The 25,067-nt window shown below is 39.9% G+C and overlaps 1 protein-coding gene across 2 annotated transcripts; it reads right to left on the reverse strand.

Moving 5' to 3' along the window:
* Positions 1 to 1,230: 1,230 nt before the first annotated feature.
* PAXBP1 (PAX3 and PAX7 binding protein 1) lies at positions 1,231 to 24,097 on the reverse strand. 2 transcript variants are annotated; one of them, XM_066209385.1, is made up of 18 exons: positions 23,532 to 24,097; positions 22,603 to 22,731; positions 20,828 to 21,004; positions 19,654 to 19,749; positions 18,859 to 18,962; positions 18,277 to 18,497; positions 17,152 to 17,341; positions 12,993 to 13,116; positions 11,298 to 11,397; positions 10,699 to 10,814; positions 8,067 to 8,266; positions 6,482 to 6,626; positions 6,208 to 6,329; positions 5,560 to 5,636; positions 5,228 to 5,294; positions 3,532 to 3,678; positions 3,011 to 3,165; positions 1,231 to 1,812 (listed from the first exon to the last, which is right to left on the reverse strand). In XM_066209385.1, the coding sequence occupies exons 1-18, from the start codon at positions 23,983 to 23,985 to the stop codon at positions 1,695 to 1,697; spliced, it is 2,742 nt and encodes a 913-aa protein (XP_066065482.1). In that variant the 5' UTR covers positions 23,986 to 24,097; the 3' UTR covers positions 1,231 to 1,694. The 2 variants fall into 2 exon arrangements, with proteins under 2 accessions (XP_066065482.1, XP_066065476.1); XM_066209379.1 differs by having other exon boundaries at positions 19,528 to 19,749; positions 23,532 to 24,096.
* Between the last annotated feature and the right edge of the window lie 970 nt (positions 24,098 to 25,067).

Raw genomic sequence — 25,067 nt, forward strand, 5'->3', positions numbered from 1 at the left:
CCTTCAGGTCCTCTCCAAGATACAGAAATCAGTAACATTTTTAGCACAGAAAGATCAAATCTGCCACTATTAAATCATGCAAGTACAACTGCAATGGTATTTCAAATATCTAAACTATGATTTATGTTGGTATGTGAATTCCAGTGTTTATCCTACTGTGTTCACTCCAGAAATCCAACTTTGAAAGATTAATTTTTTCTGACATATCGGAATAGTCAACCAGAACCAGCACCCACATCATTTCCTTCACTCCCTTCCTAAAGGAGCAAAGCTTACCAAGTTGCACTGCAACAACTCCTTGACAGATGAGTTTATTGAAGCAATTTTTAAAAGCAGGTATTTCTGAGTGTGCTCCAGTTAAAAAAAACAACTATCCAGTGGCCCAAGGAAGTGTGCATATTACAAATGGTATGTGTTTAATATACTCATTTATACCACATGACATAAGCATGAATACTCAGTATGCAAATTCATTGCTACAGTTACCCTAAAAAAAAGTTGGGCACACTTGGAGAATACCTCTTAACCCAAGGCTATTACAGCTATCCACCTGCCTTGGACCCCAAGATCAAGTCACTAGTGTTCTCATGTGTATCAACAGATTTTTGAAGTGGTTTTTCATTTACATTTAAATTAAATGCCTTGGGCTTTTTAGGACTATGCTTAGATGATATTTAGTGGGAAGTGTAACATTTGAATATTTACTACAATATAAAGACTTCAAAGGTTGTTTTCACCTTCATTTTGCTCCATATCTTCAGCCAATCTAACTTGAAAAATAGGGTCCATGAATGACATTACAAAACAAAAACAAAAAAACCCAAAGGAAACAAACAAAAAAACCAAACCCAACGCCCCCCACCCCCCGAAACCCTGATACAACTCAAGCAACTTAGAAAAGGAAGCAGGGTTCCAGAATTCAGAGGTAAACCATTAGTCCTACAAAATGAAAGGTGTCTGGAGCTTAGGAAGTGCCACCATCTACACACGCACAACCATCACAAATTCTCAATGTTTGCCTGTATATAAAAAAAAACCAAACCAACTTCAACTTTTATCCAGATCTTCCTTTTGAAGAACAGTCATAAGAGTTCCATATTCTGAATGCAAACCACTTTTTAGTTACTCCACTTAGACTGCACAGCTGCTTTTTAAAGGTCTGGATCCACTTCAATGTGTCCCTACTCTTCAACTCGTGATTTTTCACATATTTGAATGTTTTACCAGCCCTTTTGATCAATAAGAAGATCATTTTATTGTCAAAATAAGTATTTTTTTAGCAAATGAAAAGCTTATTGCAACAGTACAACATCTCTATTATCCAGCGTGAAAGCAACATGGTGGTATAAATATATGCATACATTGTATTACACAGAATCTATTGTACACATTCCAGTTAACCATGGAACAATTAACAGGAGTAGATGACCACTGATTATGGACACAAAGTATTTTTGTGAACAAAATTTTGAGAAACTTGAGGGAAAATCTGATTTCTGGAAAGATGACAACCTTGGGATTCCATTTTTGTTTTCAATGAAGTCAATGATTTTTATTTTTAAGGATGCTGTATATAAGAATGCACTTTGTATTAAAACAAAGATCAATACTTTACAGTTTAAGAAACTTTACATATGTACATAAATTACACATCAGGAATGGTTTTAAAGCTCAAAATGAGTGGTGGGAAAAGTCTATTTTCCTTCTATTAGAATCTTGAACTCTTTTACGTTGTGATCATTTGCAACAGTAACAGCATGATCCAGGGCTCGGATACTTGCTAGAAGCTTTATGATCTGCCTGATGTGCTCCCTAAAAGAGCAGCAAGAGAAGTCAACACAGAAACAGAACAACCAATGACATGATTACTTTTTCAACAGAAGACTACATTATGGAGCCATATAATTCATATTCCTGTTGCAGATTTATTATATTTGCTTAATGAGGGTAAATGGCAACATATTTGTTGAATGCTGGGAAAAAGCAGAAGGACAGAAAATAGGAATCAGAATCTGCTATGGAAAGAGGATAATTAGATGTTTCTCTTCCAATAAAAAATTTTACCAAGTTATCATTTCATGTGGTGAAGAAAGTTCTTTAAAATTTAGAAACACACCACCAAAAGAAGAGAATTCAAAAACTTAAATCAACTTAAATCCCAAACTGTTACACTCAAACACAGGACTGTACCAAGACAGGAAGACTGTTCATTCCTGTGCTGTTCCCATAGCATGTCAGGCTACTTGGCCAGCAGTAACATGTCTAATGCAAACTTTTAATTAAGCTGATCATTGGATTCAAGTACAATTACTCTTGGATCTCAGGCAAAACAGGTTCATCCAGTTGGTTGTGTAAATAGTCAGAACTTTTGAACTGTACACAAAAGACAGTTTGCAATTTAGAAGCCATTATGCAGGAATCAGCAACAGGCTCACAAGTCGAAACGGCCCAAACACGGTAGCTACAAAATTTGGCAGAATCATAGAATGCTTTGGGTTGGAAGGTACCTTAAAGCTTATCTCAGTCCAACTCCTGCCATGAACAGGGACATCTTCCAGCAGACCAGGTTGCTCAGAGCTTCATCCAACCTGGCCTTGAGCAGTTCTAGGGACAGGAAGCTTCTCTGGGCAACCTGTGCCAGGGCCTCATCACCTTCACAGCCAAGAATTCCTTGCCAATATCTAACATAAATATCTCCTCCTTCAGGTTTAAAGCCAATCCCCCTTGTCCTGACAGTATCTGCTCATACAAAAAGTGCTTCTCCCTGCTTTTCATAAACCCCCTTTAAGAATCCAGGACACTAAGCAGTAGTGCAAAATATATTATCAGCGTTTCAGTATTTTCAGCAGTTGCTCTTTTCAGACACCTTAAAAATATCAATTTCTAACATGTGAATTCAAAGAAGTTTCCAAAGACACAGCAGGATGGAGTGAGTTACCCATGTTTGCATACACTGGCAAATTAAATCAAATCACAAGAACCGCAACTGCTTTAACTCAAAATAAGTTACCTTGCATTTCTCTTCTCTACATCAGAGCACCCAATGCTGTTTCTGTAAACTGTATCAGCCAGGTGAACAAGGTATCTACAGAAGTTTTCTAGCTGAGAAATAGTCTTGTCTCCTGTTAGATTAGCGAACCACTGCTTAGGGAAACAAGCAATTACCTACAAAAACAGGAAAAAGGAAGTGAAGCCCAATGCAACGAAGTTTTTAAAAGCTATGTAACATGACTGGTGAAGTCTGCCTAGTATGACTGCAGGGACAAGGGCCAACTGAGTGAAAAAATGAGTAAAAAACAAAAAACCCCACACCAAAATCCAAGCAGTAAAGCACTGGAACCCACAATATACCTATACAGACATGAGCTAGAGAGGGTTCTTTCTTTAGTCTGTATATTAAAAAAAACATAAATCTATTTTTCACTGACTACAGCATTTGAGGTGTCAAAGCCAAGACTTCCTAGGCAACATCAAGTTTTAACTATACTTTCCCTTCTGTTGAAACATTAAACACTGCTTGATTTTACTCACACTTTGAGCTTTCTTAATGCTGTCCTCTCCATACTCTGAGTTTTGAAAAGCCATAAGAATATATCTATTTAGCAACCCATCTATGGACAGCTCCTGTAGAGTTTTGTTTGAAAGGATTCCATACCACTGAAGAAAGTTTCCCAATAACTGAAAATACAACACAGAAAAAATAAGTATTCCAAAATGTACTGAAACCAGAGAGTTGATCAAACACATCAAACATTTTAAAATATTTTAAATGTTTTGCAAACTTATTCAGAATAGTTTCCCTTGCTGCTGCAATTTAAACAGAAAATTCCAGAGAAGAGTTCTGTTTGTGTGATCATGGAGAGCAGCTGTTCAGTCAACATCAGTGTCTACTTTTCTGTTTAGCTGGGAGTTAATTTTCTTCACAGTCTTTCACTGGAAATAAACTATGACAGCCACAGCTTTGAGCTCCCCCATTTCCCAAAAGCAGTGTTTTTTATTCTGACAAGCACAAGTATATAAAAAACCCGGGGCAAGTAAGCTAAGTGACCCCATAACATCCAAGTTGAAATGATGGTGCTTCCACTCGACAACCTTTTCAACTACAAAACCAATTAGGTTGGAAAAGACCTCTGCGATCAAGTCCACTCTTAGACCAAACACCACTTTGTCAACTCAACCAGAATATGGAGTGCCACGTCCATCTGCTTAAACACCTCAAGGGATGTGACTCCACCAACTCGCTAGGTGGTCCATTCCCATGGTCAATTATCTTTTCTGTGGAAAAAATTCTTCCCAATGTTCATTTTGAAGCTCTCCTGGCACAACTTGAGGACATTTCCTCTCATCCTGTCACTGACTGCCTGGGAGCAGAGCCAGAGACCTCTTGGCCACACCCCACTGTCAGGCAGTGATAAGATGTCCCTGTCCTGTCATGTCCCCTTCCCCTGCCTCCTCCAGCTAAACAATCCCAACTCCCTCAGCTGCTCCTCATAGGACTTCCCCTCTAGACCATTCCCAGCTCTCTTCCCATCTCTGGACATGCTTCAGCCCCTCAATGTCCTTCCTGAACTGAGGGGCCCAGAGCTGGACACAGCACTTGAGGTGTGGCCTCAGCAGTGACCAGCACAGAGGGACAATCACTGCCCTGGTCCTGCTGGACACACCATTGCTGGTACAGGCCAGGTGCCCGAAACCTTCCTGCCCACCTGGGCACACCTGGCTCACCTTCAGCTTCTGTAGACCTGCACCCCCAGGGCCTTTCCTGCCCAGCAGCTTTCCAGCCACTCTGCCCCCAGCCTGCAGCTCTGGGGGGGTCATGGACAAAGCGTAGGGACCCAGCACTTGGCCTTGTTGACTCTCAACCCACTGGCCTCATCAATCCAGGTCTCTCTGCAGAGCCTTCTTGCCCTCCAGCATATCAACACTCCTGCCCAACTTGGTGTCGTCCACAAATTTACTGAGGGTGCACTTGATCCCCTCATCCAGATCATCAATCAGGATATAAAACAGGACTGGGCCCAAAACTGAGTCTTGAGGGACACCACTAAGTGACCAGACACACCGTGAAGAGGACACAGTGCGTTATCAAAGACTAAGAATCCAGAGTTGGAGATTTTGCAAATGAAGTTGAAGCAGTTTCCATCTACCGTTTTCCACAAATTTGATGAGGATTTTATTGCTACACTGTCTTAGACCAAAGATTTGCTGGAGGTATTTACTGACTTACCTTAACAGAGGACCAAAACTGACGTTGGAAAAACAAATATGGACCAGAGTTCTTGTTTTCTAAGATGCTGGAAAGTAAGAAATTTCGTTTAATGAGCAACAAAGACCACACCTCTGTCTTGAATTTGCTGGCTTTTTTCTTCCAACACACAGTTCATTTCCATAAATATTCCCTTCCATCCTTCTTGTCTTTGCTAAATGCCCCCAGAAGGCTAACAAAAGACCTCCTGTACCCAGGCACTGAACCACACTGGGAAAAACCCCTCCTAACTATGGACATAACACAGTGACCTGCTAACAAAGGTCTAACACCATAGTTGAAAGTAAACTTACTTTTTTGGATACAAGGGCATGAATACATCATCATCTAGTGTTCTCCTCATTCTTAGCAACAACGCCTTTAAAAGCATCTGAAACAGGCAATTTTTTTAAATGTCCAATGCACTGTTTAGTAGTTAAACACTCAGAAACTCATTTTTAAAGCAACAAAGAACATTTGTGACCGCAACAATAAGCATACATATATATTTGAGCACACAAATAAACAGTCTGAAAGAAGTCTGTAATAATAAACAGAGCTGAAATCTGACACTTTCAATTAAAGCCTGAACTCTTCATACCGGTTCCCACAGTCACAGAAAGCAAGTAAAACAATCCAATTTCTAGGCAATACATTTGAAAAGGCTGCAAAGATCTAAAATAGAAAAGCCTGTATATTTGCAGCCAACCCTCAGAGCAAAACTGGAGACCAACAGGTCTTAGTACATCTTGTGTATCATCTCTAGTATCTATTATGGGGAGCCTCCACTGAGTTTCTTCTTTTATTATCACCATACCATACACCCCCCAATCAGGCTGCAGAGCACCAAATAATTTAAAAAATTCTTTTTCTTGCTGTATATCCCAACATAAGGTATTTAAAATGTATTCAAATTCCTTAACTTATGCAACATACTTAAGAAAAAAAATCCAGCAACTTACTTGTGTATTTTTGTTTTCTGCATTCACCACTGAGGGATATCCATCTATTAGTTTCTGTACAATTGCTACCATTCTAGATGTCTGTGTGGTAGAAAAGGGATCCCAGATATTTTCAGAAATTACTGTAAGAGATTAAAGAATTACTCCATTTTACAAATACTCAAATACAGGTACTGAGACATCCATGCAATTATTTATGAAAGAATAAAATCTGAAAGCACAAACAAGCATCAGACTCTCACAACCCCTTCCCTCCCATTTTCTAAGCCTATACCTGTTAATTTAGGAAGAACAACTCTCTCTACAATGGTAGGCAGTAGTGAAATATCAGCATCATCTTTCACCTGCTCCAGCTCTTCACAGCCATAAAACAGCAATGACTCAAACCACAACATCGTTTCAAAATCTCGACACTTGCCCTAATAAAAAAAGAACTGGGGTTAGATTTCTAAACAAAAATTTGATGTCAACACACAGAAAATGTATTGTGTATGCAAGTACAATACAATCACAAAAACAGCTCTAAAACGCTCTGCCAAATGAATCAATTCATTCTACCAGCACAGCCACTAGATGTAATGAAAAGAGAAAATGGCTGAAACAAGATTAATTTTTTAGCATTTATTGCCCCACAGATTTTAACTTCTATTTATATCTGAGCCAAACAAAAGCCTACAGATTAGGGTATAAGTCAGAAGCACAGCTCAATTCTGCTGCATTATAAAATTATGCCTTCTGGATTTAAAACCCCACTTTATGAGCACCTTGTAGTTTTTCTACTTTAACAAAATGCTTATGAGGAAAAGTAGCGGAGAATAGTGAACACAGTTAAGACTTGACAATTCTGTAACATGCCTCCAACTAACATGAGCTTTATTTTGTCAACCTGAAAACTCAGAGAAATAGCATGGGGGAAGAGAGAATGCTCAAAAAATGTTTTAAATTTAATGAGGGCATCTTTCTTTGTTGATTTTTCCTTGTTTGACTGATGAAATCAAATATCAAATTAATAACGTTATTTTAATGATCTGAACTTTCTCTGAAGAGGAGTCATGCCTTCCCCTCCTCTGCACTTGGAGAGAAGGTGACAGAAAATCCCCTTCTGCAGTTTTCTCTTGGTAGTAAGGAAAAAAAAACCCCACTTCTGAAAAAAGGAGGAACAGAGATGGAATCAAAAGCTACCTGAACTGTTTGTCCTGGTGGCATCTCATGAAAGCATACATATGCAGGCTGGACAATGAATGCGTGCCAGGGATACTGGGCTGCCACAGTGCTGTCCTGCTTTTCCCATGTTCCCTACATAATAACTGGGCAGTGAGTACTATGAGAAAGACTTGGAAATTGCCAGCCAGAATTCTACAGGGTATGGAGAAGTATGTGAGAAACAGATACGTAATCTAGAGACACAGGTTGTAATTCCACATAAGGACAAGCTTCTTAGTTACACTCCTGATAAAACAGCATTATCTAGAGTCACAACTTTCTCTGAAGTATTTTAAAGACTAAACATATTTTCACAGACTCATACAATGGTTTGGGTTGGAAGGGATCTTCAAGATCACCTAGTTCCAACCTACTACCCTGGGCAGTTGCAGACCTTTTGGTCTGCATCACTTCCTGAGAAGGAACTGGCAACGTGCCAAATTGAACTCTGGTCTGCGGGGAACACAGAGGATTAACTAGTTCCAGGACTCCTCAGAAAAACTTTGCCCCAAGACAGGTGCCCATTTGAAACTTCATCCCTAGAATACACCTTTAGGAGAAGCACACATCAAAGGTGCAATTTACTTTGCTCTGCTCAAGTGTGAAAGAACCAGCACATAGCAGCTAACATAGAAGTTGCTTGCAGAAAAGCTTACCTCCAAAGGAGTCCAGGTAAGCAGCTGAAGTCTGATTAAAGGGTTAAACAACTTTGGTAAACAGAGGCCAATATAAGCATCCTTATAAGAAGCAAAGTACTTGGAGCGCCAAGCTTCAAACTGTGACTTAATGCAATCAATGGAGCAAAAGCTTTCCACAACATCCTCAAAAACTTTGCTGGATTCTTTCAATATACGATCTAGCAGGGGAGAAAAGGAACAAAAAGTTAATCACCTACTCCCTGTAATGCCTCTTTCAAGACAGTCTTTGATGCTCACTGGCATAAGCTAACTCCCATAAAGAAAACAAACAAAAAAACCCCATCATCTTTAGAAGTTCTGTTACTCCTGCCTCAAATAACAAAGCTATAAAAACAGAAACATATGAGTACTCTCCAATAGACTGTTCTATCACAGGTCTTACTTTAAACATTTAATGGAAGGATTTTAAGTTACCAGATGTAATTAGGATTGGTGATGTACTGGGCTGTATCCAGAGTGGATCTAACATGAAAGCTGGCCTTGCTTTGCCAATGGAGTTGGCAAAATGGGAGAAATGGGAGTTTCAAAGAGCTGATCTCCCTTCCAACTCAGATTGTTCTATGTCTTTGATAATCCAAGTGCAAATATAGGAGGGCATCTCAGATAAGCCAACTGAATTGGCAGTTCAGACAGGGTGGGTCCTGGCAGACACCATACTAAAATGCTGCCCATAACATGTCTGTTGGCACTGGGCAATGATTTGAATCCTCTAGCATCTTCTTTTCTTTTTTTTACAGTACCATTATTCTATGCAGTTCAGACCTTTTTTCTCTAGTTCAGACCTTTTTTCTCTTTGTATTACTTTCCCTTCATCTTTTCTACTTCTCAGGGTTAGTTTCATAATAATCAGTCATATTTGTTGCAGCCACAGTTGTAAATGTTTGGTTACAGTAGTAACCCTTACACAATGAACACAACTAGTACACACAACAGGCAGAGACAGGGCTGAAGGAACGGGAGATTATGTCATATAAGCACACTTTTCATACTGGGATTAAGAAAAAAAACTACATATAAAGTTAGTAGGTACAAAGTGCACTCCTCCACTGTTGTTTCTGGACTAACATGAGAGTTAAAAACAATAGCAAAAGAGCTTTACTAAGACTATGCCTATTCAGAAACTGAAGAAATTTCTACAAAATGCTTTTGCACACATAAACTGCCAAATTACCAAGCACAATTCAGCCCCACTGAATATAGATAATTTAATTTAGCGAAGTTAATTAAAGCACCTAACAACCCTGAAGAGTTGTTCTTTTAACCAAGACCCCTCCCTGTACGCAGAAAATCAGTGTGATCATAAAATTGCAGTAAATCACCCAGCAACTAAAGGTGGGGAAACTGTCTGCACTTCCAAAGGACCTAACAGCTAGACAGTTCATCTAATTGCTTTTCTAATGTGTTCATAACTTCAGGTCTCCACAACCACCTACAGCAATGACTTGGCCATTTATTTCCTTCTCTGTGGAAAATGTCCTCTTTATTTTAAACCTATCCTATAATTTAATTTCATGGTCCCAAGCTTTCATACTGTGAAAAGTCGATATTGTTCTCCTACTTGAAGAGACCAAAACCATTCAATCCTTCCTCAAATGCAACACTAGCAATTCTATGTATGAGATCCTTGCTGTTCTCTTTCTCCTCACTACTTCTAACCCGATTCTCTTTTAATCAGAGCAAATGTTAATTGTACCACAAGATTTTTCAGTGTTTGCAAGCAAGATTGTTTTCTATCATTTGCAAACTTTGCCAGACTGCAACAAGACTCTGCAAAACTTTTGTCATTGCATTCCTAGAAGCTTATTCACAACTCCACTAAATAGTTGTTATGAATCAAAAAAAGATTTTTAAAGCACTGAGGTTCTCAAACTTTCACAAGTAAGACAAACACATATTTCAAGAATAAGTTATTTTACAAATTGGAAGGAAGACTTACTGACAGTCCAAAAGGTTACTGCTTTCCAGCAAAAGCATATTTGAATTAAATAAATAGAACCTCACTAAGGATGGGCTATTCAGTCAGCTGCAAGACACACAACAGGTTGATGATATTCTAGTCACCTGTTTATCCAGGAATCAAAAGTTCCTAAACCCCTTCCAAAATATGGTGAAGTATATAAATAGGGCTGCATTTGGATCAATTTTTTTTTCCTGTCAAATAGTTGATGTTTTGCTACTTAAGAGAATTGGGATTGTTCAGCCTGGAGAAGAGGTTTCAGGGCAACTTAACTGCGGCCTTAGAGTACCTGAAGGGAGTCTGCAGGATGGAGAGGGACTATTTACAAGGGCCTGGAGTACCAGGACAAGGGGGAATGGCTTCCCACTGACAGAGAGCAGGGTTAGATCGGATACTGGGAAGAAATTCTCCCCTGTGAGGGTGGTGAGGCCCTGGCATAGGTTGCCCCGAGAAGCTGTGACTGCCCCACGCCTGGAAGTGTTCAAGACCAGGCTGGACGGGGCTTGGAGCAACTGGGTCTAGTGGAAGGTGTCTCTGCCCATGGCAGGGGGTTGGAACTAGGTGGGCTTTAAGGTCCCTTTCAACCCAGACCATGCTGTGATTCTGTGATAAAGCTTGGGTAGCTTTTCTAACCTCGCTCCAAATTGAAGTTTGTGATATCTGTTGAAGTTTCCTCATCATCGCTGGAAAGGCCTTCAAGGTGATCCGCCATCTTCCCAGTCTGCTCTCTGGCTTGTCTACGGCGAGCTCTGGAAAGGAGCAGCAGTACAAACCAGCTATAACCTGTATAAACTAGCTATAGTAAAGCAAAAGAAACCAGCTGTTTTCCTAATCTATACAATGAATACGCCCACTTAGGCTTCTCCTTTTAGTTCTAGGAAAGTCAAGCAGAAAAGAACTTTTACTATGCCACCACCTCAAGCATTCCACTATGTTGCTGCCTCAAACAATGAAAAGAAATAAAACCAGCACAGACCATACAGACACGGAAGGTATTTACTTTGCTTTCTTTTAGTGATTTTAAATCAGTATCATGGAACGTTTTGTACACTTGCATGATAAGCTGGGATGTATAAAAATACCCCTGCCCAGCATACCAGCTGAAGTGTTTTCTTCCCTTTGCAGGGAAGAAGCAAACATTGCCATTCATGTTAGTATGTCACAGAGGACAGCTGCATCTTGCAAAAAGACAAAGGAGACTCCTAAAGGAGAAAAGCAATCTCATTCTCTACCTTCTAGCCTCTCTTTCTGCAGTTCGACGCTTGACTTGTTCTTGATAGATCACTCTGTCTCGCCCAAAAGAATCAAGATTTGGTGCCATCAGTGCTTTATCTGTAAAATTACATCAACGAAAATTAAAATGCTTATTTATGATTCTATAAATGTGCTGTAGGCAGTTTCATAAGAGACTTTTATCCACTTTTAAACTAAGTGTAATTTGAAATAGAAAGTCGAAGTATAAAAAAAGGAAAAAAACCCACAAAACCCCCCCAGAAGCCTGAATTCACAACGTGTAGAGGTTAAAACAGAAAGCAGCGGAGTTTGGAAAAATTTCCACTTAAATGTCAAATAGTTTTCACCGTACTTCACTTTTACCCCTCTAACAACACTGAATGCTAGCCACTGCTCAAGTCCACCCATTAAAGTATAAACATTAACATTTAAGCAACAGTCTATCCAAACTTCAGGAATAAATTTACATGTTCTGACAAAAATCTCTTTGCAAATTCATCACTTAAAATATTAATACCGACCTGTGTCAGTAATCCAATTCAATACCTGAACTATTAAGAGCCTTCTCTAAACTTTCAGATACTAAATAAGATCTCTCTGTAAAACCCAACCTCAGCAATTAGAACTGTACCCATTCTATCATTAAATTTCAGTTTAAAGAATCCATTCTAAGCTTCTTTTAGGAAACAGGTTTCTAGTTCTCACAACAGCATTTTCATGATAAAACTTCAAGGCCATGTGATGGCTGGAACTCCAAATAACAGTCCTAGAAAGAATATGTATGCTAACCACTCTATAAAGGAATGACCAACTCTGACACCCTAACACTTCGTCATCTTCAGTGAGCTCTAGCTAACAGTATTAGCAAGATTTTATCTCTGGCAACTGTGGCAGAACAGGGAAATGCCATTGATTATAGCATTTTACATCAGCAACAGGACAGAAAGCCATTTTAAAAAATGGAAAGCTCTCTGAAGCATAAAGACTCCTATTAATAGGATATTTCAACCATTGATTTAATAAGCTGAATAAAACCTCCTCCAAGAAACATATATTTCCATCCAAGTTGGCATTTATGCCTCTGTAGAGTTTTACATACTGAAGAGTAATCAAGATAAGAAACCTCCTCAGTGAGAATCCCCCATCCACAAATTCACAGTAAGCAGGAATTTTAACTAGCTTTTCTTATGCTGTATTTCATACAGGGTCACTGTATTAGTCTGATTAGTCTTCCTGTTCTGAAATCCAATACTTATACTGGCTACAAAACAGACCATTAGACAGAAGTCTAGCCCAGTGCTTAGTGGCTTTATACAGTCAACTGTATATGTTAAATGACGTTTAGAGATTCAGGAAGGTTAAAATAAATTTTTAAGAAATCCTGATGTAAGAAGAAATGGGGAGTCACATACTACCACTACTCCCATAGCCACCATGCATATATTTTTAGTGCTAGGAAGGAGAAAATATAGTTAAGTGAAACAAAAAGGAGAGATGAAGTCAGAGTTACAGTGGTTTCGAGTTTAAAACGAAACAGATTAGAGAATTTTCATCTAAACTGGCTTCTACTCATATCAAGAGTAAGAATAAATTTTAATAAGACAGTCATACAATAAACATTTACATTTCAATTAAGTCATACTAAGTAAACAAGGTTGTTTAATGAATAATAAAAACCTTCAAGATGGACTGACTTGAATGGCTTGAAAACTCCGAAGATTCATCTTTAATATCATCTTGTCGTCTTTGGACAAGGCGGGAAGCTCGCTGTTTGTACAGCTGGTGCATTGCAGATTCAAGTTCGTTAATCAGAGGCACCTGTAAAAATACAACACACCACGTAATACCCAGATCCTGAGCTGTTCAGCTTCTGGGGTCCCAGTCTATTCCGGAGCAAAATGCTGTCACTGTGCTCCCAGCAGCAAAGTCCTGTCTTTTACTCGTTTGCATCATTTGCACCAGGAAAGAGTTCAAGGTGTGGAAAACGCATACATTTAACACTGGCAGCCTTCAATGAGAACAAAAGCATTCTGAAAGCAACTTCCATGGATTGAATGAGTCTACACAGACAGACATCCTATTTAGAGAGTGAAATATTCTTTCCAGTACTCTTGCTTTCCCTACCAAGTGTGTTACATGTTGTATAAAGGTCTGCAATTCTCAGATATCAATTATTTCCTCTCTGCCATTAAACAAGAATGTAGAAGTATTCTATACTTCAGTGAGAAAATAACCTGACTCTATGCAGTGGAAAAACCACCCATCAATCTAACCTATTGAGGCCAGCAGCTATTGTTTTGCTCTAACTTAATAGTATATGCTGAAATATTACTGAAATGAAAACAAACCCTGCATAAGGGTGTTATGCCAACAGGTAATTCAAAGCAGTCAAATACTCCTCTAGCTTATCACTAAAATTAAAAGGTACAATTTGTGCAAGTTATGCATTAAGTATAACCTTGAATTAATCAGGTAGGTCACGTCAGACCTGTCACTTTTTTTTTCTTTAATGAACTGTTTTAGTAGCATCTCTGACAAAAATAGATGATATTATGACAGCCCAGAATGCCCTGACATTAAATAGCAGGTTCACTGCTCTTTTTTTTTTTTTTTCCCTGCATGGGATAAGCTAAAATTAGATCATTATAAATACTAAAATGCAAACCAGAAGTTTTCACAATCTCTTAATTTGGAAAGGCAAGTCTTTTTGCTATAAACACTTAAACCATGTCCTCCTTACCTCTGAGATGTATGCTTACTCCACAGTCTTCCAGCCTTTTATAATTCAGTGCTGCCTACCATCCAGGATTGTTTATTTCAAAACAAAAGATAAAATCAGAAATTGTTTCCTGATGTATTTTAGAATGTGACTCAGCAGCTATTAAAGAACCTCCTTCAGTAAAACGTAAAATTCTGAGTTTATAGCTACAGGGGCACTTCAGCTCGCTGAGACTGACACACACATCAGAGAAGAAAAAGGTATCAGCTTTGTGGGATAAACCAGACTCCAGGGATTAAAACGAATGCAGTTCTGCACCAACTCAAAATATGCACACCTTTCTTTTGGAGAAAAGAGTAGAGAGAAAGACAAGGAGGGAATAAACGTCCAAGGGCTGGAAGTTTATATTCAGAATTTAAGACAGTTTTGAAAACAGAAATAATAGCTAAAAAGTACTAGTTTTACTGCAGTTTACCATAGAAAATATAGGTTCTTCTCTTAAGCATATAGAAGAAATTTTAAGATTGAAAAGTTAAATGAAAATTTTTCAAAGCATCCCTAGTGGTTCTTTCTGTAATTTTCTCAGGATTAAAAAACAAACCTAGTGATGTATTCAGATATATGAATCCACTCAGAACATTTCCCATATAGAATACAAGAGACTTAGAGCCCCTATTCTTCTCTAATCAATATTGTGGTTAATGAGTGGCTGACAATTTCACTGACTACTACAAAGTTACAGCCCTCATTCCCGGTTTTGTTTAATCAGTACCTTCAATTCAGTGTTTCCAAGGGGATTTTTTGTTCACTTCCCCTGTATACAGTGGAAGAGGAAAAGCAGAAAGGTCTCTAAACATTTAGATCACAAGGATAATTCTGACACACAGAGCGTGTTTCACTTTTGCAGGTAAAGGAACATTTCATCTACTTGTGCTGTTAAAGGTATGCCCAGAACAATTCAATCTTTCTGTATCCACTGTACGTTCCTACATTCAAAATGTCAAAGTGTCATTGTGACTCCCCAGCCTTCTCAGAAAGCATAATTTTGACAGTAATTACTTCTGAAGGAAGTCATGCAACCATCTTCTACTTTACTGATTTTCTTATTTATGGGGGAAAAAGGTATTACACAGGATTTGACCTTTCTAGTGCTTGTTTCTAAAATCTGCATAATAGCTGTCTTGTTATACTCTTTGCTGAGCCTTAAGAATGGGCAAAGTGATCTTAACATTCATATTTAAAGATATGATGCATTCATATGTATGTATACAGATATGTGTATATACACATACAGTATTATTACACACATATATATATACATACATATCCTCATGTATATTTTAATAACTACATACATTATTGTAAATAATAATAACAACACTTTAAATAGAAGCAGTCAGGGCCACAGGTTCTACAAAAAAGCTGAAGGTAATTTATCTCTACACTCAAAAGATTAGAACAATTTACTGTCCTACTGCATTTCCTTTAAATAAAAACTGATACTGATTTTATTAGTTGACTTTGTCCCCTTCTGACACCTCCTTGTTCAGTGTCCTGTGGGCTACTGGTTCTGAATTTGATGGTACTTTTGTCATGTTGAAAGCACTGAATTCCAAACCACATTATCTGGACAAACAATATCAAAATAAATGAAAAGCTCCTGTTAGATTGACACATCACCTGCTGCTTTTGCAACTCACTTTACCTACAAGTACAGCAGCAGCCTCCACCTGAAACCAGCAAAACTCTGTGAATGTCCCTAAGGAGCCTGAGAAGATAAAAGTCACATCTCAAGAATATTTGAACAAGACAGATTATGCTATCAAGGAGAACCTCTAGACGTGATTTATAGTTATCACAAGTCATTTAACAAAAGGTCTTTAGAAAGCAAACACTGAACAGAGACACAGATATTTAACCTGACTTCTGAAATACAAATTTATCTCAGAGTAATAATGCAAAAACTTATCTTTAGTAGGAATTCAGCCATCTGGGTAACCAGCACTGCCAGAGCTGCTTAGGAAAGTACCTTTATTAATCTTCAACAGCTAATGCTAATACAGGCTCAGGAATATGGCTTCTTAAGTGAACAATCAGTTGCAACTAATTAGTTACACTAATCAATCAGCTGGGTGAATTAACAGTCCCATACTTCCTGGGTTTGCTCATAACATAGTTAACTCTTCACTTTTATGGGATGAAGACCGACTCTCCCAATTCCACTAACAGTAGACAATTAATGTCTAACCCATCAGCGCCCAAAATGCTTTTCCAATCCTCTCCCACAGCTAATGGGCTAGGCAAGCAGTGGCTTAAAACTATTCAATTATTCTGACAAGATATTAAGAAATTAATATACTACTACTGTATTCAAGTCAGAAGACAATGAAGAAATAGTCAATATACTGCTAACTGAATTCTACAGTGTGTGCCTAATATGTGTACATATATGTATATCCTGTGTGTGCCTAATATGTATATATATATTTGTACATATATATTCATGAGTTTCTACTGTATTTACAACAAAATAAGTAATCAAAGCACAGTGCATAATATAAGAAAAAAGACTAAGTTTTTGACTTAGAGATGCATAAAAGTATCACATTACATGAAAGAAATATATTTTTAAGTATGGGTGTCTTTCAACAGCTATGTCAGTTTTAAAACTTCTCTCCTTCAGGCTCCAGAGCAATACCAACAAACATCTGGAGGAGGAAGTTGGTAATAACACAGAAAATACAAGTCTCTGTTACTGTGTAAACCAAGCACTCCAGAAAGTAGCAATGTCATAATTCAGCCCTTACTTTTGCTAACCTGATATCCAACACAAGTAAAAGAAAAGGATCTGAGTAAAGCTGAAACACCAGAGTATCTACCAAAATCCTGAAGACATAAAATCTACAAGTTTTTAGGCAATCCAAAGTCAGTGAGCTGGGAGGAGAGATTTCCAATAATCAGCTTAGCATGATAAAAAGTTCTTCTCAATCCTCAAATAACCAAACCTTTTGAAGAATATGCTCTCAAAGGACTTTTTTTCAAAAACAGAGGGAGATGTGGCGCTTGGCATGTAATAAGACCTTTTTTTTTTTTTTTTTTTTTTTGTAAAGAGATTAATGTTTTTGCATCCTTACCTTTTCACTGAAACACTCAAGCAAGTCTTGGACATACCCTCGCATTTCTTGCAAAAATTTATACCGTTCACCAATACCCCCAGAAGACCCTTCTAATCTTTCAATTGCCTTGGTAGAGTCCTCTTGGCTTTGCTGATGTTTCTCATATTGCTGCCGATTAGCTTTGTGCATTTCTTTCATAGAGTCCAACCTGAAGGGCAATGGATAAACAGTGAATTTACATCCAAAAGTCTGTCTATTTCAGACCATTGAGACATCAAACAGACAGTACATTGCAAGTACTGAGCCTACATATGGGAATTCTGCAAAGACATTCTCAACCTTTGATTTGACACCTTCTCCCCTCTCTTCATGCACCGCAAGGCTAATAACTGAAATGCATTTGCTAGACTATGCTGCAGTGCATTGTACTGGCCACTCCTGCAAACTTGCACAGGAGCTGACAGCACACAGAATAGTGCAAGGCCATCCCTAATGAAAAGCTGGCTGGAGAGCTTGGGGGTGGATGAGAACTACAGCTTATACAAAGCATTCTTTTTCCTCCACTAACTTGACTCACTGTCAAAGGCTGCAACACTACAAGGGGCATACAAACCAATTTCGAAGACTTGTAAAGTGCAAGCTGTTCATTACATATGATTTCTCATTGAAATCATGTTGTTCATTCTGTATCTTTTGCGTACCTGACAAGCAGATTAGTGTTTGAGCCAACAAAACCCTGTATACACTAAAAATTAAATTCTTTATCTACTGAAGCGGAAATCTCTGATTCACAGTTTAAAGGAATGCAGCTTGATAAGCTAAACACCTCACTGGCTTTTTATTTCTTCACTATAAGACTGTGCAGTGTCCAGAAGATGCAACTCAAACCTCTCTTCAACAAGATCAATGGCCTCACATTTAAAGTTTCACTTCCAGAGAAGCAATCCAAGGAGATTTTCGAACAAAGTGTCAATGTCATCTTCACTTAGAGCTTTTTTGTTTGCCTTTTTTTTTTTTAAATGGATGTGCCAGTCAGTACTTTTCCAGCGACGAAACTCTGTGTTTGCTCACCGAGACTAAGACACCTGAGGAACAGAAACCTAGGGGACAGGTCTTTAAGTCTAAAAAGATGGTCTGTCCTACCTGTCTTTAAGCTGTTTCTTTACCAAATCAATAGTAACAGGAGTCATCTCATTACTGGGAGTTTTGAAAGGAACTGTATTATCTGTTTTTTGAGACTTGGTTTCCGATGATCCATACGCAGCATAGGTGTACGGAATGCCAAATGATGAACCATAAGACAGTGTCTGGTAAGTGTTCTGGTAGTACGCATTATTCACTTCTGCAGGCTGACTTGGTTGAACCTAGTAGCGGAGGAAATGCAATTGTACTATATTAGGCTCTAATGAAAGGGTAAACTTTTTTACACATCTCAAATCAAAGTGAAAAATGTAAGCAGATACAGTTACAAAATGTAATTTATCAAGGGGATTTAAGCACCAAATATCTAAGGTAGAAGAAACAAATTCCCTCAAGAAGATAAATGGACAAATTCTTAGTATCATTACCATTCTAAATACTTACACTATTTCTCTTTAAAGAGCATCAGAATTTACAGGCTTAATTTCTCAAATGAAAGACCCTTCTGCAAACTACCCAAGTTTGTAAAGGATTTAGCCAAAATTTGCAGAAACAAATTTAAAAAGTGCACAATTATATACATGCCTGGGGTATGTTGATTCCTTTTCGTATCTGCTCTTGCTCCCATCTACTGAGTTCTTCATCTTGCTCCCCTGCCACTAGTGCTTCATCATCGCTCCCCTCAATACCTTCACACAAGTAAAAGAAAAGAAGGAAAATGCATTCATAATTGTAAGGGCCACAAATTCAAAAACTTGAAACAATGCCTCAGTGAGAACATCTCAGAGCATCTTTCTTTCCTCTTCATGAGGAATTAAGGACACACTGGCCTGTGCACTATTAGCACAAGGGTTCCACTTGAGAGATCCAATGGGAAAATTGGCAATTCACTGCTGGTAAAATCATCTAATGTCTAACTCCTTTTCCAAAAGGTTATTTTACCTGCTTGACAGCAAGAAGAATCCTATAACAAGTGTTTTTCTTTTCACAACTATATACATCCTAAAAACAGAGTACAGGAAAAATAAGAATTGATCCTTAGTGTAAGTTTTTATTGCAGTCAGCAGTGTGCAGAGAACCCAGTTTTGTGCTCAAAACTCTACAAGCATATTCCACTATGTAGTATTTTTCGTCAGAAATGTTATGCAACTCCAGATTGTTTGAAAAACATGCTGGTTAAAAATGCTGAATGAGAGCACTTGCAGTGAAAACAGTGTGAATATTTATCAGCTGACCTTCCAAAAAAGGGTTTACCTATTTCCTCAGCAATCTTTTGCCTTTGGGATTTTTCCTTCACTGTAAAAACTATCCTCCTCTTCTCGTCATCATCTTCATCATCACTGGCATCATTTTCATCTTCTCGAACAAGGCGGCCTTTACCTGGTTCACTGTCAACGGGGGTAAAGTCTCCAAGTTCACGAGCCATTTGACGCTTTTTCCTTGCGGCATGAATAAAAGCAGCATCTGGAATTTCTCCTAGAGACAGACATGTGCACTGTTAAACAACCACTGCAACAAAACAGGCGTTACAGTTTCTTATTGCTCATCTCTGTCACCATACCAAGTCATCTCTTCACACAGAAAAAAAATGTGAGAGGAAACAAATCCATACTCACAGAAAACATCTGCAAGCAACTTAGGTGCTAAACATGTCAACTTTCTGACCAGAAATTCTCAAAGCTGGGATCACCACAGAAAGTCTGGCTCTGCTTCCAGCAGCTCATAAGAGCAGAAGCCTGATGCTCCTATGGGAAATACTCTTAAAGAAAAGGAAGCCCTTCACAGGAGCTGGCTATTGCAAAGGGAGGAATGAGGTGCATGACTGTGTCACTTCCTATCCCAATACTACTCTCAGTTCTTCTTATTTTGGGGGAATAAAAAGCATCAACTGTTTCAACAGACAATCATGGGTCAGAGATTAAGAGAACACCAAATCACACAAGTTAATATACAGAAGATTGTACAATCAAGGGGAAACATGAAAAGCATCAGACCTAATAGAAAACTCTAAAATCTGCAGGACAAAACTTAATGCAACTTACATAACTCATATAAATCAACGTGTGGATGCAGGACACCCATCAGGTATTTGGGGAGCAGACTACCATAATTAGCAAACTAATTTCAAAAATATTTTCTCAGAGTGATTTCTTTGCCCTTAGAGCCTGACAAGAACCACAGTATACAAAACAGGATAGGAAAATATTTCGGACACCTTGCAGACCCATAACTGAAACATCTGAATTAAAGAGCTTTTAACTGAAAGCAGTTAAATTTCATATGAAGTCACCTATTCCAAATCTAGATTTTCTTGCAGTTTGTCATCTACTTGAGACACAAATTCCTGCTTCTGACATCAGGATGAAGCATTCTGTAGCAAAACATTTTCTCTCACAAGGCTTCTAAAACTGAACACCTTCAGGAAATAGCAGTTTCTTGAATTCTCAGATGCTAAATTGTTGGAAACTATTTCCTAATCTCTCACATACATTAGTCTGCTGTAAATATTAGATAAATCACCTGATAACTTATCAGACATATCACAAAAACTAACCTGGGCGGAGAACATTCAGTGATGACAGAGCACTTGAAAAAGCGCCACCAGCTTTTGGTTTTTCTTCTTCCTTCTCACTTTCAACTTCCATTTCTTCTTCACCATGCTCACTGTTTGCAGTCCCATCTTCTTGGCCCGTATCTTTAATCTGTCCTGTCTTTTCTAGTAGTGCTTCAACTGATAAGACAGCAAAGTCCATATTTACTCCTTTTATAAAGATCACTCCGAAATACTTTTCTAAGATATAACAACCAAAAGTGAAAATCTAATGAAAATGCTAAATAATAATTTTATTGTTTGAGATCTAGGAAAATACACTTCCTTAACTGTGATTAAATCACTGACATGCCCTCAAAATAAAATGTGACAAGGCAGGCCCCACCCACCACAAAACATTCTCCATATTGTCAAGTATTAAGAAAGTGGGGGAACTCAACCTTGTCAAAGTCTCTTACATATGCAATGAGAAAGCACGGCCTGTGTTACACCAAATCTTTCCACAAGAACTGACTGATTTCAAAAGAACCCTTCATTATCCTCTTGGGCTACAGCCTGCATTAGGTGGGTTACATACAGATACGGGCAGCAAGTACAAATAATATGTAAAAAATGCGTGCAATACATAAAAAATGGGTGTTAAAACCAGCTACCCAATCCAAGCTGCACATATCTGAGGTTTCAGACTCAAGTGCTTGTTCAGAGGATCCAGGCTACTCTCCCAGTAGCAGCCTTGAAGTCTTTGAACTATAGCCACATGAATTAGGGAGAGCAAAATAAGCAGAAATGAAACAAACACTGCCCACACAGCCATGTGCAAAATGCAATGTTTTAGGGATCTTTGTGACAGAAGCAAGAATCCCGGTTTTCATATATGACCTAAACATTAGCCACAGAAATGATAATTTCTGAGGACTCATGCCCCTTACCACTGCATAGGCAATTTAAGGATACTAATAAGAAAGAATTTGTGCATTTTCTAAATGCAGACAAAACCTTTAAAAATAATTTAATTAAATTTAAAGAGTATTTCCTGCATAGGACCATGTTTACCCTCATGTGCTTCTCTAGATCATTGCAATCTTTAGATCATGAGCCTCCCAGCTCGTGCTAGTAGCATTACATAATCTATGTAAAAACTTAAGTGGAAAAGCAACCACTACACTTTACAAATGAGCTTCCCAAAAACCAATAGTTCAATGAAACTGAAGTCCCAGGCTCTATTTCAAGCTCTCAAGGACAGTACATTGTTAACAGATCCTTTTGCTCCAACACTTTCAGCCTGTCATCTTAATGAAGTCTACTCAAAGGTCCAAGACCTGAAACAGGCAGCTATGAAACAATTAACTTAATAACAAAGACCACCACTCTGCTCTCCCCAGTCATCTTCCTTTTCAAAGAAAATGCATTAAAAGGGCACATCCTGTCAGACAAGCACCAGGTATGTTTTCAAACTGATGTAACTCCTTCTTAATTCAATAAGCAACTCATCTGTCATAAACACGGCTGCATTTCAGAATACTGATGTCTACTGACAACCATATAACGGAGCTGAGAAGTTCCATCCTTCTATGTTAATTTCTACATGAGAATCAAAGAACTCTCTACCAACTGCAGAACAGCATTCCTAAGGTCCAAGTAACACATTTCATCTGTGCTTTACTTCAGCTCTAAATGTGAAATGCTCTAGAAAACTAACAATTCATTTTGAAAACAAGAAATTCAATTACAGTACTTCATCTTTCCCACTACAAAAGTTACAATTATATTTCAGTTACCATCTGTTGGAGAATTTACTTCTGTTCTAACTTTTGATTTTTCAAGATCTTCTTTGTATTCTTTCTTCAACTGCTTTACAATCTTTTTGCTGTAACTTGATTTCTTCACTTTGAAAACTTCTTCAGTTTCTTTAAAAGAGAAATTGGATAACATTACATTAGCTCTCTCAAACATACTTATTTATTAAAGCTCTTAATTTTGTACCTAGAACTTCACAAATGCCATTAACAAACATTGCAGGGTTTTTTCACAGTCTGTAGTGAAAGTCTAACTCTACGCTTTCAGTACATCCATCAAGATTTCAAATCACGAGTCTTAGAAAGTAAGTTCCAGTGATTTCAAGAGAATTCCTTCTATGATTTCAAGAGAATTCCTTCGAAGACGACTCAAAACTATACAAATTGTTCGGACAGCGGGCAGTGAGTCCGACGTGACCCGTGAACGCCAGTCACATCAGATTAAAACCAACTCGACACAAAGCCACGGGACAGATGTTTCTCAGCCAACGCTGCTGGCTCCAGGGGGAGACTACTGGCTGCACCTACTCCCGCACAAACCTGCGGGCCACCCACGTGCAGTGATCACAGCACAGGTGATGCACCAGCGACAAAGAAGCAGAGGCACACCACAACTAAGCCGGCTGGGAGCATGCTGGCCCCGCAGGAACCAGCTTAGGCCGGGGAAGGCGCGGGCACGACGGGCGCCCCCCGCCCGCACATCCCCGGGCGCCCGTACCATGCTCTCAGGGCTCGCCCCCTCTTATGTGATCCCACATCACCCCTCGCCACACGGTGGACTGCCTTAAAAAATAAATACGGATCGCGGCTCTCTTGGGGGCCGAAGAGAGGCCTGGTGCAGGCTGAGCAGCTCCGGGTCCCTTCCACTCCTGCAAGAAGCGACCCAAAAGCCAGGCAACCACCCGCCTCACCCTCCTCCTCGTCCTGGAAGCTGAGCAGGCTGGCCCTCGGCACCTCTTTGTTCTCCCGCGACCGCTTCTTCTCCTTGGGGCGCCCGGCCGTCGGCAGCCCATTGCCCTGCTGGGGCTGCGGCGGCGGGGGCCGCAGGGCAGCGGGCGCCGGCAGAGCCCCCAGGCCTGCTCGGTCGCCCGCCATCAAGCCTAGCCCCAAGCCGAGAGCCGCGCCGTAGCTGGCGGCGCAGGCGAAGGCCGCGGGGCTGCCAGGCAGAGCGAGGGGCACGCAGCCGGCGGGCAGCGGCAGGAGCCCGGCGCCCGACGCCAGCGGCACTGAGGCCTCGCTGGGCCCTTCCCCCGCCGCCCCCACCGCCGGCGCCGGCTCCTGAAGCGGCTCCTCGTCGCGCTCCTCATCCTCCTCCTCCGAGTCGTTCCGCTTCCGTACATTCACCCTCCGCGCCTTGCGGAACATCCCGGCCGGCGCCGACCGGCCGTCCCACCAGGCCCCAGTGCCGCCCGCGCCGGCCGCCCCGCGCCGCGGCCCAGGCCTGGCCCCGCGAGCATGGCACCGCCACCCGCAGCGCCCCCTGCCGCCGACTCCACCACGGGCGGGCTGAGGACGCGGCACTGCGCCTGCGCGGTGGGGAGAGTGGCCGCCGCCATCTTGTGTCGAGAGAGCTGCGCGAGGCGGGCGGGAAACGGGGGGGGGGGGAGGGAGGAAGGGGAGGGACGGGTGGTGTAAGTATGACGTGCGTTGTATTAAAGAAGAGATTCATCATGCGAGACAAGTTTGTTATACAATTCTTTTTTTTTTATTATACCAGTCATACACGCGTTTTGGAGACATTGCTGTAGAAAAATCCTGCGAGCTTGTAATGCAGTACTTCCATAGGGCAAAGCCATATAAAATAGAATTGGGAGAATCAGATTCTTGGTATCCGCTGAGGCAGAATAGGGCCGTTGGGAAGATCACCACAATATCGGAGCGGTTGGTTTCTGTAGTTGAGGATTTTTTGCCCTTTCCAGGAAAAAAAATCCGGCAGTGCTTAGCTGGGCACTGGAATAAAAGGTCTTTTGCACCAGACTTATTCAGAACACTACAGTGACAAAAGTAACTGGAAATTAAATTTGCTATGTTAGAAAGCCCATGGATTTATTAACGTCGTTTCTGCCCAACAAGGCCAGAATACGTACATCCTCAGCTACTGCTGCGTGTGTGAATTTTTGGACACCGTTGTTGTGGTAGTGGGGAATTACTGTGATTTCAGCACATTTTTTACCAGAGGACAGGAGACCTTTGCTGAAGATCATCTAGGTTTCATTTTTCCAGATCTTGGAGCAAACCTTGGTAACATTTAGAAATCAATATATTTGTGTGCACAAGCTCTCGCTCTTTTTTTTTTTTTTTTTTAAATACACTGCACTATCCTATGTAGGATTGATGAGTTGCTAGTTTGTGAAGGCAAGGTTAGTTCTCTTGCACAGACTGCTGGAGAAGGGGGTTCCTGGACAGATGACATGAATTACGTGGCTGTGTCAGTAATAGACAGTCAT

This window comes from Chamaea fasciata, unplaced genomic scaffold, assembly GCF_029207755.1.
Source record: "Chamaea fasciata isolate MVZ Bird 193981 ecotype frontalis unplaced genomic scaffold, bChaFas1.0.hap1 SCAF_2, whole genome shotgun sequence".
In the NCBI taxonomy this organism is placed as follows: domain Eukaryota; kingdom Metazoa; phylum Chordata; class Aves; order Passeriformes; family Sylviidae; genus Chamaea; species Chamaea fasciata.

Bases quoted from the DNA above. Each gene is read 5' to 3' on its own strand.
- PAXBP1 (XM_066209379.1), bottom strand. From the start codon at position 23,985: ATGTTCCGCAAGGCGCGGAGGGTGAATGTACGGAAGCGGAACGACTCG. The intron at 11,398-12,992 runs GTCAGTCCATCT...GTAATTTTACAG, and splicing joins GGAGTTTTCAAGCCATTCAA to ATAAAGCACTGATGGCACCA. The intron at 1,813-3,010 runs GTAACTTATTTT...CTGCTCTTTTAG, and splicing joins GTAGAGAAGAGAAATGCAAG to GGAGCACATCAGGCAGATCA.